At 39.1% G+C, this 21,576-nt stretch overlaps 1 protein-coding gene across 3 annotated transcripts in view; it reads left to right on the forward strand.

Annotated features, from left to right (window-relative positions):
• Positions 1-21,576, forward strand: part of LOC140467294 (mitogen-activated protein kinase 14) — a 78,887-nt gene that overhangs the window by 36,209 nt on the left and 21,102 nt on the right. For all 3 annotated transcript variants that reach the window (XM_072563558.1, XM_072563559.1, XM_072563560.1), the window contains 5 exons: positions 3,176-3,287; positions 5,677-5,706; positions 11,108-11,155; positions 17,104-17,218; positions 18,740-18,811. In XM_072563558.1, the coding sequence (XP_072419659.1) occupies positions 3,176-3,287; positions 5,677-5,706; positions 11,108-11,155; positions 17,104-17,218; positions 18,740-18,811 (377 nt within the window). The remainder of the gene's footprint in view (positions 1-3,175; positions 3,288-5,676; positions 5,707-11,107; positions 11,156-17,103; positions 17,219-18,739; positions 18,812-21,576) is intronic.

Consider the following 21,576-nt stretch of genomic DNA (forward strand, 5'->3'; position numbering starts at 1 on the left):
AAATTTCTTAGTATTTCTAACATTTCTGGCTAACCACAGATGATCGATCCATCCCTTGGACTTTTTCTTTATTCACTGGACTATACTTGTTCTGTATATTCTGAAATATTCCCTTGGATGTCTGCTACTGAATCTCCATTAACCTATCCTTTATCTTAATTTGCTGATTCACTTTAGCCAGCTATACCTTATCTTTGGTTCCCTTTTTCAAATTTAATAAAGCAGTATCAGATCACCACCTCTCTCTCTCAAACAGGATAAAATTTAATCATGTTATGATCATTGCTACCCAGGGGCATATTCACAATGAAATCATTAATCCATCACATTGCATGATATCAAAACTCATTTAGTTTGTTTTCTGGTTGGGTCCAGAATGTGCTATGCTAAGAAACGATCCTGAAAGCATTCTGTGAACTCCTCATCGAGGCTACTTTTGCCTGTCTGTCTTTCCAGTCTATGTAGATTCAAATATACTGTGATAATTGCTGTTCCTTTTCGGAAGCACTCATTAAACTTTCCTTATGCACCTCCCTCCCTTCGGTGTGGTTGCTCTCAGGTTTGTACCCCACTCCAACAAATAATTTCTCTTGTCTCTATCACTTCTCCCTAAACTGTTCGCACATTTCGGTTTCCTAAATTTGGGTCATCAAATATTACTAGTAATAATTACAGTTAATCAGTAGAGCCAGATTTCCACCTTTTCCCAGTTTGCTGACTTTCTGAAATGTCTTGTATCTTTCAAGACTTTGGTTCCAATCCATTCTGTAGACATATCTTTGTAGTACTACCAGATTGTACTTGCTCATTTCTATTTGTGTTCTCTGTTCATCTGTTCTGTTCTGTTTCAAATGCAGAGTTTTTGGATACAGTCTTTAGTTTCATCCCTTTTGTTTAACTTTTCTGTATAGATTTGTGCTGTCTGTCCCTCCTTATAAAAGTCTATTTAATTTCCTGTGTTAATACCATTTTCTTGACCTTGACCTTGTTCCCTTGATTTACACCTTCCCAAATCTGACTTCTTGGACTCCTATTGAGTTTAAAATCCTGGTGGAACCATCCATTAGTACTGATCCCACTTTCCCCACTCCTGGTGGCAGTGCTCCATGAGCCACACCCTCCCTCCCTCCCTCCCTCTCTCTTTCTCTTTTTCTCGTGCGCTTTCTCGCGCGAAATCTGATTTTGTCCAATGCTAACTTGTTTTTTGTTTGTCTTTTAATATATGGACGCCTTACTGTGTGGAAATGGGCTACTCAACCCAGCAAGCCTACCCGTACCCAATCCCTGCATTTCCCATGGCTAATACACCTAACCAACATATCCTTGAACACTGTGGTGAATTTTAGCATAGCTAATCCACTTAACGTACACATCTTTGGAACACCCGGTGGAAACCTACGCAGACACTTGGAGCATGTGCAAACTCCACACAGACATTTTTCTGAGGATGGAATCTAATTGTTGGAATTAAATTATGAATGTTGAGATTCTGCATTTGATACCTGGTCCTCATACTGATTATGGAGCACCACCTCCTTTGTCTTATCAATGTCATTAGTACTTGAATGGACCACTGGATCCTCCGCCTCTCTTAGGCAACCAACAGTAACACAACTACCTGGACTTGTGTTGTTGGCCCACCATCAAATAACCTCCTGTGCCACGATCAGTTAGCTCATTGACTCTACAGCCCTGGCTCTGATCCAGTCAAGCTGAAAGAACTGTTTGCTGTTCTGATAATAGGCTAAGAATGTATGGATGCAGGTCTTTCTTTAATCCTTTGGTGAGTGGGAGCTTCTGTCCAGAGCTGCAGCAGAACTAGAATGTGTAGAGAAGTATGTTCTGTCAGCATGGTTCTGTTGCAACCCATCCACTTGGTCTGCTGATATGTATGGTGGAGGTTCCTAATTGACTCCTTTCCTTTGCTGCACAGTTCAAGGTTGGGAGCTAGTCCCTTGTTAATTCAGCTGCAGTCTATTCATCCTAGCCGCAATGCTTCTAACTGAATGGCTAACTGATTTCAGGTGCCCTTTTATTCAATTAATCCTTGCAAATATTTTTAAAACTGTCGTGCATATTTAGCAATAAAGCATGTAATGCAGTAGCAAACCATGTTTTAATCTATTCCCCAGTGTCTATCGTTTTGCTTTCTTCATACTGTATCACTGTTATTTCTGCAGATATTAAATTTAACACTGGAACTGTGGTCTAAAACTTTAAATCCAAGAATGTTAGAAGACAGGTACAGACTCTTTGGAGTCAGTGAGTCAGTCATTGAAAACTTTGAGTAAGAATGAGAATGTGGTATTGTATCAGTGATCTTTGAAAGTACACCACTGATAATGGCCAATTGGCCCATCAGTTAAGCTGTTCTTTTTACTTCAGTCTAACGCTGCACTTACATTTGTGCTTGAACCTTCTTATTGATCTATTGTTTTGATGACTTAACATTTGACAGAACAATTACTATTGAAGAAAGGTGATGTGAGTTTTTGAAATACATTTGCTGCCTTTAGACTACCAAATGTATCATTTCAGTGTCAGCTGTTATACATATTCTGCAGTGATATGGAAAGAAAATTGAGCCAATTATGGGATGCATTGAAATGGTTTGTGTTAACCTTTTTGGTGTATTTATTTCTAAATTAAATTTCCAGTGTTAGGTTGCAGTTGCTTTTAATTTAGCATGCCTGAGGGAAAACTTTTGCAACCAATGCAGCTTAGTATGCTGGAGTTTATTTAGGATCATAGATGATTATCAAAGCATTACTTTGTCATTCTTGTTACGTTTGTTGATCTGATTTTTGTAATAAAGTTTGAAGTAGAAGCTTTGAGCAATGCTATTATCACAGTTACAGAAACTTATCCTAAGCTACTATGGTAATTCCAATTTGAAGAGACTGATACCAATGTGCTGTTCCCGAGCTTTACAGCAATAAGTTTGTTTTCCCTATCCCAATAATGAACTCCAATCAAATTTGCCTGTACTTTAGGGTAAGGGGCCAGTTTGCTATTGTAAATACTGATTTGCCTTATCAACAGTGCTATCTCAGAATCCTGTTGGGCATATCAGAAAATAAAGGGGTAATTATTTAACTGTTTTGTTATAATACTGCATGGACTAATGTATTTTACATCTTATAACTTGATTATGAATTTAATGTTTCCTACACAGCTACTTGGTGACCAGCTTAATGGGAGCAGATCTAAACAACATAGTTAAATGTCAGAAGCTCACGGATGATCATGTACAGTTCCTAATTTATCAGATTCTTCGGGGCCTAAAGGTGAGGATTTCTGTTTTCACCAATTTCACCAATTCTCTTTGGATGTAATCACCTTTGCAGGAATATGGCTGACTTCATAAATTAGGCAATTGGAATTGAACACATTTCTTAATATTAGTCATTTTGTGTGTAGTTCTAAACAAAAGTGCTAGAATCCTGCATCGTAGGGAGTTGGGGGAGCAGTTTGGCCCAGTGTGCTGATCTGTCGAATCCAATTAGTTCCACTTGCTACTTTAACTCTTTCTCTTCCTCCCTCTCTTTCCCTTCCCCCCCCCCCCCCCCCCCCCCCCAACCCCCCATGTTTTTTTTCTTTTTGAATTATCCAGTTTTTTTAAGTTTATTCAATCCATCATTTTTTTTGTTCAGTCCTTGCATTCCAGATCATCATAAATTGCTACTTTTTAAAAGAAAACGTTTTTGCTTCCTTCTTCTCTTAAATTGGGACTGTCGATTATCAACATTTCTGCCAGTTTCATGTTATTTACACTTCAACACTGCTAAATAATTCTTCGCATCCCTTTAAAGTTAACCTCAACTGATGAGTATGCTGTTAAACATAATATTCAACCTGAGGCATGGCCAATGATTGCTAAAGATCTGGTATAACGTAGACTGAAACATAGAATGCAAAATTATAAGGTGGAGGAATTTGTATGCCTTTTGTAATAGCATTATAAACTTGTCCTGCCACTTGCAATGATTTATGTATGTAACACCAACAAAAAGCCATTTTCTCAACCAAGATTTCTGTTCTTTTGCCTCATCTTGTAAAACCACTGTTTATAATGTGTTCACATTTTACCTTCATTACTGTGTGTGCTAGTTTTGCTAATCCTTGTACTCCTGGAGTTTGCTGTTCTCTCTGACTCTATAGATGACAATATTTGAAAATAATCTTTTGAAATGATGCCTCTGTGCCCAAGTCTAGGTCATTAGTGTGTATCAGAACAACTCTAAAACAGATTCCTGGAGGACACCACTTTCAACCAGTCTGAAAAGCATTCACTCACTCTAATCTTTCATTTTTTTAAAAATTAATTTTATATCCATGCTATGTATCTTTTGTTTAATCCCACAGGATTCACTGTTGTTAAACAGTAATATGTGGGACTTTACAGACTATCAAAAGGCATTTAATATCACAACCCAACTGCGCAATCTTCACCAACCCCCCTTTTTCTTTCCTCAGAAACCTTGAAAATAAATCCATTCCCGATTCATAACTTCACATTGCTCCAAATATTTCTATGACGCTTGGCTTCTTGAATGCAGTCTGACTTGGAGAATGTATGGAATGTATCACTTCCTAATAATTTAAATATTCTGATCTGATGAACAGTGTCTTGTGAAACAATTTTATATACAGTGGATATCCTCATAATCGCTAATTCTTGGCTAATACAAGTCCTCATTCAAAATTTGTGAGGAGATTTGTAGCTCGGGTGCTAATTGTTGTGGTTCCGTTAGCTGAGCTGGGAATTTGTGTTGCAGACATTTCGTCCCCTGTCTAGGTGACTTCCTCAGTGCTTGGGAGTCTCCTGTGAAGCGCTTCTGTGCTGTTTCCTCCGGCATTTAGTGGTTTGTCTCTGACTCTTCCGGTTGTCAGTTCCAGCTGTCCGCTGCAGTGGCCGGTATATTGGGTCCAGGTCGATGTGTTTGTAAGCACAGATTCTATGCCTGTATAAATTCCCTGGCTGTTCTCTGTTTGGCTTGTCCTAAAATAAGGATAGCTAGTCATGGTGTTTTGTGGCTAGTTGATGTAGCTATCCTTAGTAGCCACACACCGATGACAAGCAACATGAATTCGACTGGGACAACACTACTATTATAGGACAAGCCAAACAGAACAGCCAGGAAATTCCTAGAGGCACGGCACTCCTCCATAGATTCAATCAATAAGCATATCGACCTGGACCCAATATACTGGCCACTGCAACAGACAGCTGGAACTGACAACCGGAAGCGACAGGGACAACCACTATAAATGCCGGAGGAAATCTCACAGAAGCGCTTCACAGGAGCATCGCAAGCACTGAGGATGTTACCTAGACAGGGGACGAAACGTCTCCAACACAAATACCCAGCTCGGCGAACAGAACTACAACAAGTCCTCACTTAATGAGAATCTGAATATTCTCTGCAAAATTGTACCACATTGACACTTAATAATCAAAATAAGTCATTATTGGTGTCAGTATTTTCAGTCCAGTATCTTTCATAAACCCAAACATCCTTGTTAACATTCAACATTGTCATCAGAAATTAGTAATTTTGTGTGAAATCCCATTTAAATCGACCTGAAACTGCATTTTATTTAAAACTGCTATTTAATTTGTAGAATTGTTCAACTTCAGAACAATAGTATCTAATTTTTCTCTCCTCTTGACAGTATATCCATTCAGCTGGGATCATACATAGAGTAAGTATTTTGTGTTGAGAATGTATCTTATTCTTAAGAGCTATCTGTAGAGGCATTGAAAGGAAGTAGCTATTGGCAATTTGAGTTTTTGTAGGCCGAGACACACCCTTATTCTTTTTAAACATTTTAGTATATCTTAAATGTTGTGATATAGCTTTATAGGTGTATGAGTGTAGACATAAAGAAGCTAACATAATGTCTTAAAATATTGAGCATTATATCAAGTGCATATGATATGTAGTTTTGATTAAATGTAGAACTGCACCTTTGCTTTGAGTTTTATTGTGACTTTTCTACATAAGGTTGGGGAAAAAAGACTTTCTAGAGAAACAGGTTCTAATGTTTGTAGGATGGCTACATCACATTGTTTTTCTTGGGTTTGAATCAAAAAATTTTTTTTTAAAAAACTGTATCCTGTGGTCAACATCTAAATAGGAAGGAGAATTGGTTTTGACAGACTCCCAATTCTGTTTTTCTAGTAGTCTACACATATCAGTGAAGCAAGATTATTTGTGTAAAAGAGAATGGGAAAACTAAAGCTTTCCTCCTCCTTACTGATAGGATGAGAATGAAATCAGATAAAGATAGGAAATTACTCCCTGCCTCTAGATCTGGTTAGTAAAACTCTCAAAAGCCTGATGTTGCAATTGTTATGACCATCAGGTATTTCCACAGATGTGAGCAATGGATTGTAGGCTGAGATGCTCATATAATCTTTATTAAATATGGAATTGTTCAAGTTAAAATAAACCATCAGTTAAGCTCTTGCTTAAAAAAAAAAGATTAGTTTCTAACAAAGTAGTAATGAAGGTTCCTCTGGGATAAAGAGATGAAGTTGTTATCAAGATTAAAACAAGTATACTATCTTTCCAGCAATTGAGAAGTCTCTGGTCTATTTGGGCTCCCTTTGCTGGAGTTCCTTGTTGCTGAAACAAATTAACACATGAAGTTAGGGCCAATAGTTGTGACTTGTTTTGTTTGGATAATTTGTTTTCTGCAGGTGGGTTCCTCAGACAGGACATTTTGAGAGAGAAGATTCAGGGCTTTTGGTTCTGTAGGTATGGTACAAAGTATCAGCTGTTCTTGTTCTTCTTTTGTGGTAGAGATTGTGTTTGGAATGTGTTATTGGAGGACGAAAAGTGATCATTTTGGGCTCATTCATAAGTTTACACAATATACCAAGTACTGCCCCAAGGATGGTAGCAGCTCAAGAAGTCAGGATTGGTATTTGCAGAACTGCACAGCTGTGCCTTCAGATCAAATCTGGATCTCAAATGAGGATGCAGGTTCATGAGAGGGAATCACAGAGTAAGTAAGTGTTTGGTTGGTGGGGGTGCAAAGAATGCAAGTCAGATGGTCATGAGTAGATGTAGGAAATGCAGTTTATAGGTTTGGGGATAGGGTGGGGGTGGGGGAGTGGGGACAGGGAAGAGGGTCATAAAGATGTGATTTTGGAGACTAAGAAGAAAGTGAAAGGATGCAAGTCATATTTGACTGGTTTAGTCAGTGTTAAACTTTCTACAATTATTTTGCCTTTGTTAAAGGCACATATGATTTTCTTAATACTATGTTCTGCTCAGTGGTCAAAAACTACTCCCAGCACTATTTTCTTTTACTCTAATTATAACTAATTTCACATCTACAGAGTGCCGGTCCTGAGCTTTTGAGTTAAAACTTCAAAGTTTCAGAGAAGATTTGTAGCTCGGGTGCTCGTTGTTGTGGTTCTGTTCGCCGAGCTGGGAATTTGTCTTGCAAACGTTTCGTCCCCTGTCTAGGTGACATCCTCAGTGCTTGGGAGCCTCCTGTGAAGCGCTTCTGTGCTGTTTCTTCTGGCATTTATAGTGGCCTGTCTCTGCCGCTTCCAGTTGTCAGTTCGAGCTGTCCGCTGTAGTGGCCGGTATATTGGGTCCAGGTCGATGTGTTTGTTGATTGAATCTGTGGAGGAGTGCCATGCCTCTAGGAATTCCCTGGCTGTTCTCTGTTTGGCTTGCCCTATAATGGTAGACAAACAGGAAGACCGTTAACGATACGTATACACGAGCGCCAACTAGCCACGAAACGACACGACTAGCTATCCTTAGTAGCCACACACAAACGACAAGCAACATGAATTCGACTGGGGCAAGCCAAACACAGAACAACCAGGGAATTCCTAGAGGCATGGCACTCCTCCACAGATTCAATCAACAAACACATCGACCTGGACCCAATATACCGGCCACTACAGCGGACAGCTCGAACTGACAACCGGAAGCGGCAGAGACAGGCCACTATAAATGCCGGAAGAAACCGCACAGAAGCGCTTCACAGGAGGCTCCCAAGCACTGAGGATGTCACCTAGACAGGGGACGAAACGTTTGCAAGACAAATTCCCAGCTCGGCGAACAGAACCACAACAACAAGTTAAAACTTTTTATTAAATAGCATATCCAATATGTTATTTATAACGAGCACAATACTGAACCATCCCCAACTAACACGTGCTTGCAAAATGCATAAGTGTCCAACATTATATGTAACTCTGCAATTGGGCAAACTTGCTTTTAAAAAAAAAAGTGTAAATAATTACCCAGGACATTAATTTAAATTTGCTAGGTGAAGTTAGTGCAGTGCACCTGCATATCCTGCAGGCTATATCTGTATTAATATCTATGGCCCTGACCTTTCTGACAGAACATGTCCACTTTCTGTGCTTGTTTAAATTCCACAAAGCAAGTGGCAGCCATTTGTTGATTCAATTCTGTGTTAATTCAATTTAATACCTTGCCCAGTCAGTCAACCTTTTTCAGGTTTAAATTTTAAACCTGAACATTGACTATTAACTATTGGTCATTATGAACTGCATTCTCCATGGTAAGATCTCTACCAATCAGTTTGCTTGCCAATTAGTTGGCGCTGTCTGAAATGTTTTTCTTTTACCTAGGTATTTTGCGATTTGTTTTGAGGAGCACAAATCGTGGTTTCAATGAGCCCTGACAAAACTGGAATTAGTGGGAATCTGAGAAAACTCAACTGTTGTTTGGGGTCATACCTAGCACAAAAATGTCTGTAGCTGTTGGAGTCAATCACCTCTGCTTCAAGCTTACTTTGAGTTCCTCCGAATGTTGTCCTAGGCCTAAACATCTTTGTTTCATCAATGACCTTCACTTTCATAATAAACTTGAAGTGAGGATGTTTGATTGTACAATCACGTTCAATATTTGCAACTCCTCAGATGTGGAAGCAGTCCAAATCCATATGGAGTAAGAGCCAAACAACACCAGGCCTGGGCTGATACATTCATGCCACATCTATGCCATCTCCAGCTCCCACTCAGAATCTACCCATCATTCTTTCTTTGTTCATTGGTTCTACCATTGATGAAACCCAATTGTCAACATCTTGGGTGTTACCAATGATCATTAATCTAAACTGGGTCAGTTATTAATACTGTGATTATAATAGCATGGTAGAAGCTCAGAATTCTGTGACCAGTGACTTCTGACCTGTTTCTCCCGTGCCTGTCTGTTTTCCAGTTTGGGCCTGAATTCATTGGAGTTGAAGAATGAGAGGGGATCTCACCTGAAATGGATAAAATTCTGACAGGACTGGATATCCTTAACATAGGGCTGATGTTTCCCCTAACCTGGGTGGGGGACAAGGGTCATACTCTTGGGTTACATTTTTATAGTGAGGCAAACTTTCTTCACTTTAAGCATGGTGAATCTGTGAAAATCACTATTGCAAAAGGCTAAGGCGTTGAAGTCACTGAATACATTTCTTAAAAAAAGCTAAAGTATGGAGAGAAAGTAGGATGACTGCATTAAGATTGAGAATCAACTATGACCATATTGAATTGCATTGTGGGCTTGATGATTGGCCCAACCCTAATCCTATTTATGTTCATTTGTAAGGCACATGTCAGAGCCTGATGGAATAGTTTTCATTTGTTTGGATGAGTGTAGCTCTAACAACGTTGGGCTTGACACCATTAAGAATACAGCAGCTAGTGCAAGTTGCACCCCATTCATCACCTTTTGATGTTTACTGCCTTCGCCAACAAAGCACAGTGGCAGTAGTGTGCACCTCTACCAGGTGCATTGCAGTAATTCACCAAGGCCCTGCTGACAGCACTTTCTAAACCTGTGATCTTCACCACCTAAAAGGACAAAGGCAACAGGTGCATGGTAATCCTGCAAGTTGCACTTCATCCTGACTTGGAATTATTTCATTGTATATTTTGCTTCACGTCAAAATTCTTTGAATACTGTTCGTAGGAACACTATGGGTGTCCTTGAATCCCAAGTATTGCAACAGTTTAAGAAGGCAGCTCCCTTCTGCAGGGCAGGGGTTGGGATTAAACTTAGTGGTGGGCATGTGGTTAGTAAGAGTCTGCTGGAGAATGACTGACTGACTGACGTGAATATGGGCAGAGAACTTTTATGGATAGTGGGACAATCCATATTTAAGTATGAAAGTCACAAACCACTGATCTTTTTTTGAGTGAAATGTGGATAATAAGTATCACTTCGTGGTTGCATTGAGATGAATTTGATCAGAAGTCATTGCTTTCCTACTTGAATTCAAATATGTTAATATTTTAATTAATTCTTTTTGGAAAATAAACTAGAATTGAGTGTAAGTTGATTAACCTTGTAACAAGTTCTACTCCAGATTTATTTGGAAACGTTTACTTTCTCAACAAAATTATTGAAAATTGGATCAGTTGTTTGAGCAGTTGAGATTGGAAAGCTCACTTGTCTGAAAGCTCATTGTGCTTTGGACAAGCTGTTGGAGAATTTTATACAGTTGGTTCTGATACGTGATAGTTCCGTTCTCGTGCAAACTTGAGTTGTAAGAAAATTGCACAATAGCAGCGCCATTTAAACCCATGGAGCAGCAATTTCATTTTACCTAACGTAGGTAATGAAAGCTTCTGTTCTACAAATAGTGGTCTAAATTCTTCAATTGCGTTAAAGCCAATTTGCGTTGTTCTGCTGTAACACATGCTTTTTCAAGTTGTAATGTGAAATATACAAACATTATTTGTTTCTTGACCAGCATCTACGGTGATTGTTTTGTTTTTGTGTGCTCATAATAGAAGATTGCGACACTTTGAAAATTGAGGCACTAAAAAAGCTAAGCTTCAAAAATGTTTGATATTGTAAATACTGCATCAGAGAATCCAGGAGTTCAAAGTAGTGTTGGTAAGTTGGGCCCGTCAATTCGAATGCATCCTTTTAATGTAAAGTTGCCAATCTGAGCCAAAATGCTTGGATGTTGTCTTGACCTTCATTCACGTAGGCTTTTATCATTTAGCTTGTGCTTATTAGAATGGTCCAGAATGTACTTGAACCACTTGCAAAGTGGCTAAACAGTCGAGAAAAATCATTCACAGATGTTATTTCTTATTTTGTTGCAGGATTTGAAACCCAGCAATCTAGCAGTGAATGAAGATTGTGAGCTAAAGGCAAGGAAGCTAAATATTTTTAACAGTTCAATTGTTGCCTGATTTGCTTGAATACCATTCCCTTAATGAGAATATTTAGAATAACTTATCGGTTCTCAAGTGGATAACTGGAGATGGTAGGAACTTGGAAACAAAATATTAATGTTTGATTAATATGTTTGATTTGTGTGGTATAATTGCTACCTTCAAAAGGATTTCATAATGAAAGAAGTTGCCAAGCTGGAGGATTTCAGCTATAGGGAGAGGCTGAATAGGCTGGAGCTGTTTTCCCTGGCACATCAGAGGCTGAGGAGTGACCTTATCGAGGTTTATAAAATCATGAGGGGCATGGATAGGGTAAATAGACCTGGACTTTTTTCCCCCCCCACCTCCCCCCACCAGGGAAAGAGGATGGTCTAGAACTCGAAGGCATAGGCTACAGTGAGAGGGGAAGATTTAAAAGGGACCTAAAGGCCAATATTTTCATGCAGAGAGTGGTGCATGTATGGAATGAGCCATCAGATGAAGTGTTGGAGGCTGGTACAATTGCCACATTTGAAAGACATCTGGATGGGTAAATGAATAGGAAGGGTTTAGAGGGATGTGGACTAAGTACTGGTAAATGGGACTAGATTAGGTTAGAATGTCTGGTCAGCATAGAGTTGCATCAAAGGGTCTGTTTCTGTGCTGTACATCTCTGACGAAGTATTTTTGCACTTTCTTGTTTTCTTTCTGAAGTAGCACCTGCGTCTGTCTGTGAAATAGTCCTAAAAACTTGAGTCCTTTTGAATCTGTCACCTTGAAGCAAAATCACAGTATGGATGACTCTGCAATTTAAAAAAAAATTAACATTGTGATTGTGACTTGATGTTGAACTTCAACAAGAAGCTTTCTACTTCTCCAAACAGCAGTTTTATATAAAATGTTGAAATTTACTTTTGTGCAGAGCAGCTTGTGCTACTTAGAAACTATTCAATTTATTAACCCCCACCTCCTGAACTAGAAGAGGCAAAACTCCCCCAGAAAACCCTGAGTTTCTCTGAATTTCTATGAAATTATTCTCTGGGAAATCCCCCTCTATCCCTAAAAGTAATAAAACATCTAAAAAGTTCAGTGGTAAGCAGAGAATCTCCTCCCAGGGCACACTTGCCTTGTGTATGTAGTTATGTTCGCCATGTTCGACACTGTCCATCTCTCTTCAATTTTGCAACTTATTTTCACAAGACGAGACAGAAACTTGTTACATCGAGCAGCTACTGGAAGGCAGTACCTCTTGGCTTCTAACATAGTTTTGTGCGTGCAATACTTGTACTTCAGTTCCTCTCACTGACTTAACTCAAAAAGTATGTCCATAGGTAGTCACTTGTAAAAGATTTCGATCCTCCTTTTCAAAATCGATACTGTTTCAGGATAAAACAAAATCTAGCTTTCTTAGCTCATCTTTGCAAGTAAAGTCCTTTTTTAAACAAATTACCAAATTAGGGGCCTTTTTCTGAACCTTCCTTTCAAGGCTTATATCTCCACTGCTATAAGAGTGGAAAAGTTGGGCTTTTAAGAGGCCCGATCTATATCCACTATGAAGATATTTAAGGCCATTGACCAGAGGATAAAAAAACATTGAATTGAGAAGTTAACTGCTAATTTCACAGATTCTGTCAGGCATGCTGAGTCTTGCCAGCTATTTTAAATTCCTATTTCCAATTTATACAGTAATTTGCTTTAAGAAACCTTGATTCTCACTTTTCTCTGGGGGATGCATTGGCTAGGAATGTGATGTCATAACTCTTTGTATTGTTGAATGTTCCATGTTACTCCATCCTCACCTCCAGCGTTTAATATGGCTGACAATACCATTCCTGTTTGCTACTACTTCTAGCCAACTGCATGGCACTAACTTTTGTATATTTCCCCTTCATCTATCACTGTACAGTTAGTGCAGCTTGTGTTTTGCCCACCTGTGCAAGAAGATAGCATCCATAAATTTACTTGTGTATTCAAAGTTTGGACCTTGAAAATTTAAACATGTGGAGGCAGTGGTTGACTATATACTATTAATCACTCTTTTTTTAATTAACTTTGAATGAGAAGTTGAGTTGATTGCATGCTTTTTGAAGAGCAGAATGCTGAAGGGAGAGCATATTAAACAGGTTAAAGAAAGTAAATAGATGTATAAGTCCTATTCCTACATTGTAGGAAAATAGTGATTGTGTCTGACTTGTGCAATATGTTACACTATACTGGTGTTCTTTTTCATAATGTTTGAATTTGCTCTCAATATGGGTAATTGCTGCCTCCTCTGGCATGTTGAAACTGAAAAATGACGGGAAGATGCACTCTAGGATTTCTAAAGTGGAGGCAGGCTTAGAAAAACAGCTGAGATCAAAACAGGGATTACCTACAAAGCAGTGCAATCAAAATTGATTTCACCACTCAAATTGACTGTAAATACAGTTTTTTGGCTCTGTTTTACAACTATACCTTAAAATTAAATAGCAGAGCTTGAAACAGCGCTCAAATATTCAGTGCTTCAAAGACTTAAGGGAATGTCTGGTGCAATTAACTTGGATGTATTTCATGTCTTTCCTATGGGATACTAGCTGTCATAACCAATCTGTGGAACGAAATGTCAAAGGGTTTCAAGAATTCAGCTGACAAAGTCCATTTCACAGCATGTTCTGGTTCCGTCTAAAAGCATATAGAAGAGAGATGGAACAGGAATGTTTTTTGTGTGAAATGGATCTGCTTTGCAATGTAATTTCCCCCCAACCTGCTATGGCAACTCATTCCATATACATACCACCTTCTGCGTGAAAAAGTTGCCCCGTAGGTCTCTCTCTTTTTTTTTAATATATCCTTCCCCTCTCACCCTAAACCTATGCCCTCTAGTTCTGGACTCCCCCACCACAGGGAAAAGACTGTCTATTTATCCTATCCATGCCCCTCATGATTTTGTAAACCTCTATAAGGTCACCCCTCACCCACTGACGCTCCAGGGAAAGCAGCTCCAGCCTGTTCAGCCTCTCCCTATTGCTCAAATCCTCCAACCCTGGCAACATCCTTGTGAACCTTTGAAAGTTTCGCAACATCTTTCCGATAGGAAGGAGACAAGAACTGCGCGCAATATTCCAACAGTGGCCAAACCACTGTTCTGTACAGCCGCAACATGACCCCTCAACCTCATACTCAATACTCTGACCAATAAAGGAAAGCATACCAAACGCCGCCTTCACTATCCTATCTACCTCTGACTCCACTTTCAAGGAGCTATGAACCTGCACTCCAAGGTCTTTGTTCAGCAATACTCTCTAGGACTGTACCATTAAGTATACAAGTCCTGCTAAGATTTGCTTTCCCAAAGTGCGGCACCTCACATTTGTCTAAATTAAACTCCATCTGCTATTCTCAGCCCATCGGCCCATCTGATTAAGATCCTGTTGTAATCTGACGTGACCTTCTTCGTTGTCCACTACATGTCCAATTTTGGTGTCATCTGCAAACTTACTAAGTATGCCTCTTATACTCCCATCCAAATCATTTATATAAATGATGAAAAGTAGAGGACGCAGCACTGATCCTTGTAGCACTCCACTGGTCGTAGGCCTCCAGTCTGAAAAACAACCCTCCACCACCACCCTCTGTCTTCTACCTTTGAGCCAGTTCTGTATCCAAATAGCTAGTTCTCCCTGTATTTCGTGATGTCAAACCTTGCTAACCAGTCTCCCATGGGGAATCTTGTCAAATGCCTTACTGAAGTCCATAGATCATGTCCATTGCTCTGCCCTCATCAATCCTCTTTGTTATTCAATCAAGTTTGTGAGACATAAAGCCATGTTGACTATCTCTGATCAGTCCTTGCCTTTCCAAATAAATGTGTATCCTGTACTTCAGGATTCCCTCCAACAACTTGCCCACCACAGAGGTCAGGCTCACTGGTCTTTCGTTCCCTGGCTTGACCTTACCACCCTTCTTAAACAGTGGCACCATGTTAGCCAACCTCCAGTCTTCCGGCACCTCACCTGTGACTATCGATGATACAAATCAGTAAGAGGCCCAACAATCACTTCCTGAGCTTCCCACAGAGTTCTAGGGTACACCTGATCAGGTCCTGGGGATCCTTCCACCTTTATGCGTTTCAAGACATCCAGTACTTCCTCCTCTAATATGGATATTTTTCAAGATGTCACCATCTATTTTCCTACATCATATATCTTCCATGTCCCTTTCCACTGTCAACACCGATGTCAAATACTTTTTTAGTACCTCCCCCATTTTCTGCAGCTCCACACAAAAGCCGCCTCACTGATCTTTTAAGGGTCCTATTTTCTTCCCTAGTTATCCTTTTGTCCTTAATGCATTTGTAAAAACCCTTTTGAATTTTCCTTCATTCTATTTGCCAAAGCTCTCTTATGTCCCCTTTTTGCCCTCCTGATTTCCCTCTTAAGTATACTCCTACTGTCTTTATACTCTTCTAAGGATTCACTTGATCTATCCTGTCTATACCTTACGTATGCTTCCTTCTTTTTCTCAACCAAGCCCTCAATTTCTTTAGTCATTCAGCATTCCCTATACCTACCGGCCTTTCCTTTTGCCCTAACAGGAATACATTTTCTCTGGATTGTCATTACGTCACTTCTGAAGGCTTCCTATTTTCTAGCCGAGCCGTTACCTGTGAATATTTGCCCCCAATTAGCTCTTGAAAGTTTTTTAGGTTAGATTTCTTACAATATGGAAACAGGCCCTTTTGGCCCAACAAGTCCACATTGACCCTCTGAAGAGTAACCCACCCAGACCCATTCCCTCTGACTAATGCACCTAACACTCTGGGCAATTTAGCATGGTCAATTCACCTGACCTGCAAATCTTTGGATTGTGGGAGGAAACCAGAGCGCCCGGAGGCAACCCGTGCAGAGATGGCGAGAACGTGCAAACTTCATACAGACAGTCACCCGAGGTGGGAATTGAACCCATGTCCCTGTTGCTCTGAGGCAACAGTGCTAACCACTAAGCCACTGTGCTGTCCGAATACTGTCAAAATTGCCCATTCTCCAATGTAGAACTTCAGCTTTTAGTTCTGGTCTATCCTTTTCCATCACTATTTAAAAACTAGTAGAATTATGATCGTTGGCCCCCACTGACACCTCAGTCACCTGCCCTGCCTTATTTCCAAAGAGTAGGTCAAGTTTTGTACCTTCTCTAGTAGGTACACCCACATACTGAATCAGAAGATTTTCTTGTACACACTTAACAAATGCCTCTCCATCTAAACCCTTAACACTATGGCAGTCCCAGTCTATGTTTGAAAAGTTAAAATCCCCTACCTTAACCACCACATTATTCTTGCAGATAACTGAGATCTCCTTACAAATTTGTTTATCAATATCCCTCTGACTATTGGGGGGCCTATAATATAATCCCAATAAGGTGACCGTCCCTTTCTTATTTCTGCTCCACCCAAATAACATCCCTGGATGTATTTCTGGGAATATCCTCTCTCAGTACAGCTGTAATGGTATCCCTTATCGAAACCACCCCTCCACCTCCCTCTGTCCTTCCTATAACATTTGTATCCTGGAGCATTAAGCTGCCAGTTTTGTCAATCCCTAAGCCATGTTTCTGTAATTGCTATGATATCCCAGTCCCATGTTCCTAACTATGCCTTGAGTTCATCTGCCTTCCTTGTTAGGCGCCTTGCATCGAAATAAATACAGTTTAATGCATCAGTCCTACCTTGTTTTCTGCTTTGTCCCTGCCTGCCCTGACTGTTTTTACTTCTGTTCTCAACTGTACCAATCTCAGATTGATCTCTTTCCTCACTATCTCCTATCATTAGTTTATTTCCCTATGTCTTAAGGATTGGGGTTGAAGTGAGAATATTCTTTACATTCAGAAAAAACTGATTTTGACCCTTGAATACTGTAACAGTCTTTAAAACTAAAATTTGTTTTTAAAATTAATTCCTCCATTTCCAGATTTTGGATTTTGGATTGGCTCGTCATACTGATGATGAAATGACTGGATATGTGGCCACCAGATGGTACAGAGCTCCAGAAATCATGCTAAATTGGATGCATTACAATCAAACAGGTAAGGTGTAGTGGTGATGTGATAGACAAATCCATTTTTTAAAATCTGAGCAATAATGAATCTTTATACTTGCAATAACTTAGTTAACAGGGTTTCAGCTCTGGCCCAAGGATGAAGAAATTTGATATTTTCCAATACATTGAAAGCTGTGTAGTTTTGCTTTTTCCTCAACTGAGGCTTCACAAACTTCATGCAATTGAGTCTTGCAATTCTTGCCATAGAGTTGCTTTGGAAAATATTTTTAAGCATATTTTAAATGTAGAAAATGCAACATGAGCCCTCCAATTACTTTGTTTGTATCTTTCTCTTATTGATGGATTAAGTTGTCTGCTCTCGCCCTTGCTTTCATAAGTACTTTTGTTGTCCAAGTAGTTGTTACATGTTCACATTTTCACACACAGTCCTGTTGAATTTCTCTAGCAGTTTGAACATGTGTATAATATATAAAAAGTTGTTTTTAATGCTGATAAATCTTGTATATTTCATTTTTACCAAATTACTTGGTGGTTGTATTTTATGGTACCTTTTTGATTATTTGAAATTTTTATCCAGAAATTGTTTCAGCTCAACTAATTGTACCAACCACCTGCAATTTGCTACCTGTTTGTTTAAATGAAGCTACTGTTTTTGCATTCTCAATCTGGATTCCTAGACATTTTGGTCATGGATTTATATTGTAACCTGCTAGCATAGTATGGTGGTTTAGTTTGGGAATCTTCATGAATTTGAGGTTATATATCTCCCATAGGCACTGAGCTGCAATGCAAATTGATAGCATTTTAAATGAAATGTTTACATTTTAAAGCAGTTTTTGTATCTTTGTCCATTTTGCAAACCTTGCTTTAGTAAGAAGAGCAAAGTTTAGATAATCCAAGCTAGTGCCAGAAGTAGTTAATTCAAAAATATTGTAACAATTTGATTTTGTTTGTGGTAATTTTTCAAAACTATTTAAACTATTATTTTCTCCACTTTTGAACCTTGTTGTATCCACTTGATTGATGTTTTTGGCCATTCCATTGTGATTTGTTGTTGAATCAAACTTCATATAATTTAACCTGGTTTTTATTTTAAGAAGCAGAAACTTCAGTGTCATTGACAGAATGGAATAGATACTGCATTTTGTGTATTTGTGCATCTCAGTTACACACTTTGTCCTAATTTAAGGTGGGCTTATTAAACTTTAAAAGGGCAGTCTCTGACAGCAGATTTACAAGCAGATACATCCACATTTTGATCAACCTTTTGCCTGACCAGAGCTATTGACTTTTGAAAATTTAATTACTCTATAGCTATTAGCATTCTGATGACTAGTGCTAATTAAAGTAAAAGTTAACTGATTCATTACATATTTCACACTATAGAATATTTCTAAACATGTAATTCCAGATTGGCTGAACTTTTTATTAAAAACAAATTCCTGAACCATAACCAATAAATGAAAATTGTGCTGTAAGATGTCTTTAATCCTAAACAGCTTTTGCAGGATTAAACTAAAGTATTATTTATCTTTTCTATTTTCAGTTGATATTTGGTCTGTTGGGTGCATTATGGCAGAACTGCTGACAGGAAAGACTCTGTTTCCAGGCACAGATCGTATCCTTGATTGCTTTAGTTATTTTAAAATTCTTTATTACCCATTTTTTGTTTTATTTGAGCACAAAGTTTGGGTTTTTTTTCTAGTCATAAACACTTCACTTGTCTTCACAGTCGCAAGTGCTTTGTTACATTTTTACAAGTTGGGTAAGTGTCTTTAAAGACCAACTGTTCTTGTTAGACATTTAAAAATATTCAGTAAAATCATAAAATCTAAGCATTGATTACTTTATCCAGAAATGAATTATCCCTCAGGGGAAAAAAGCTATTTCTGGATTCCTCTAAATCAATTAACTTAAATGCAAAAACTTTGGCTTAAAAAATATTTTCACCTGTAAATTCTACAACATTTTTATGATGGACTTATTCACTGCAAAGTTTCTTTTTGAAATGTGTACGTTGAGAATGAAGTTTATTGTTAATTATTTGCATTCATCTTCAGCTAAATGTATAAATACCTAGTTTGAAGTATATTGCATCTCCACTTCAAAATATATTTTCAAAGAACTGGCTCTTTGTCATATGGAAAATGCTATAGAATGATCATCCTGAAATCCATCTGCCTGGCTTTTACAACATTTTTTATTTCCACTTAGTTTATAGTTCAGTTACCCTATTCCCCATTCTATATGAAATATAATGATCTTGGGAATCTGTTCTTCTTTACCTACATTGAATTGAGAAGTAGGGAATCTATGACCTTAACTCTTAATCCTTGATAATTAACCTACATCCCAGAAAATGCCCTCCACTCCTCCAGTAGGGTTTGTTGCCTGATTCCCTTGCTCCCCTTTCTTAATCCTTCATCAATGATAACCAATAGTCAGAGGGAAATTGAGAAACAAACTTGTAAGGAGATCTCGGCTATCTGTAAGAATAATAGGGTGGTTATGGTAGGGGATTTTAACTTTCCAAACATCGACTGGGACTGCCATAGTGTTAAGGGTTTAGATGGAGAGGATTTTCTTTAAGTGTGTACAAGACAAATTTTCTGATTCAGTATGTGGATGTACCTACTAGAGAAGGGTGCAAAACTTGACCTACTCTTTGGAAATAAGGCAGGGCAGGCGATTTGATGTGTCAGTGGTAGAGCACTTTGGGGCCAGCAATCATAATTCTATTCTATTTAAAATAGTGATGGAAAAGAATAGACCAGATCTAAAAGTTGAAGTTCTAAATTGGAGAAAGGCTAATTTTGACGGTATTAGGCAAGAACTTTCAAAAGCTGATTGGGGGCAGATGTTCGCAGGTAAAGGGACGGCTGGAAAATGGGAAGCCTTCAGAAATGAGATTACAATCCAGAGAAAGTATATTCCTGTCTGAGTGAAAGGGAAGGCTGGTAGGTATAGGGAATGTTCAATGACTAAAGAAATTGAGGGTTTGGTTAAGAAAAAGAAGGAAGCATTTGTCAGGTATAGACAGGAGAGATCGAGTGAATCCTTAAGTATACTCCTATTTTCTTTATACTCTGAGGGAAATCAGGAGAGCAAAACGGGGACATGATAGCTTTGGCAAATAGAATTAAGGAGAATCCAAAGGGGGTTTACAAATATATTAGGGACAAAAGGGCAACTAGGGAGAGAATAGGGCCCCTCAAAGATCAGCAAGGTGGCCTTTTGGGGAGCCACAGAAAATGGGGGAGATACTAAATGAATATTTTGCATCAGTATTTACTGTGGAAAAGGATATGGAAGATATAGACTGTAGGGAAATAGATGGTGACATCTTGCAAAATGTCCAGATTACAGACGAAGTAGTGCTGGATGTCTTGAAAAGGTTAAAGGTGGATAAATCCCCAGGACCTGATCAGATGTACCCGAGAACTCTGTGGGAAGCTAGAGAAGTGATTGCAGGGCCTCTTGCTAAGATATTTGTATCATCGTTAGTCACAGGTGAGGTGCCAGAAGACTGGAGGTTGGCTAACATGGTGCCACTGTAAGAAGGGTGGAAAAGACAAGCCAGGGAACTATAGACCGGTGAGCCTGACCTCTGGTGGGCAAGTTGTTGGAGGGACAGAATGTACATGTATTTGGAAAGGCAAGGACTCATTTGGGATAGTCAATGTGGCTTTGTGCGTGGGAAATCATGTCTCTCAAACTTGATTGAGTGTTTTGAAGAAGTAACAAAGAAGATTGAGGGCAGATCTATATGGACTTCAGTAAGGCGTTCGACAAGGTTCCCCATGGGAGACTGATGAGCAAGGTTAGCGCTCATGGAATACAGAGAGGACGAGCCATTTGGATACAGAACTGGCTCAAAGGTAGAAGACAGGGTGGTGGTGGAGGGTTGTTTTTCAGACTGGAGGCCTGTGACCAGTGGAGTGCCACAAGAATCAGTGCTGGGCCCTCTACTTTTTGTCATTTACATAAATGATTTGGATGCGAGCATAAGAGGTACAGTTATCAAGTTTGTAGATGACACCAAAATTGAAGGTGTTGTGAAGAGGGTTACCTCAGATTACAAAAGGATCTCGACCCGATGGGCCAATGGGCTGAGAAGTGGCAGATGGAGTTAATTTGGATAAATGCGAGGTGCTGCATTTTGGGAAAGCAAATCTTAGCAGGACTTATACACAGTAAGGTCCTAGGGAGTGTTACTGAACAAAGAGACCTTGGAGTGCAGGTTCATAGCTCCTTGAAAATGGAGTCGCAGGTCGATAGGATAGTGAAGAAAGCATTTGGTATGCTTTCCTTTTATTGATCAGAGTATTGAGTACAGGAGTTGGGAGGTCATGTTGCGGCTGTACAGAACATTGGTTAGGCCGC

This window comes from Chiloscyllium punctatum, chromosome 45 (assembly GCF_047496795.1).
Source record: "Chiloscyllium punctatum isolate Juve2018m chromosome 45, sChiPun1.3, whole genome shotgun sequence".
Taxonomy (NCBI): domain Eukaryota; kingdom Metazoa; phylum Chordata; class Chondrichthyes; order Orectolobiformes; family Hemiscylliidae; genus Chiloscyllium; species Chiloscyllium punctatum.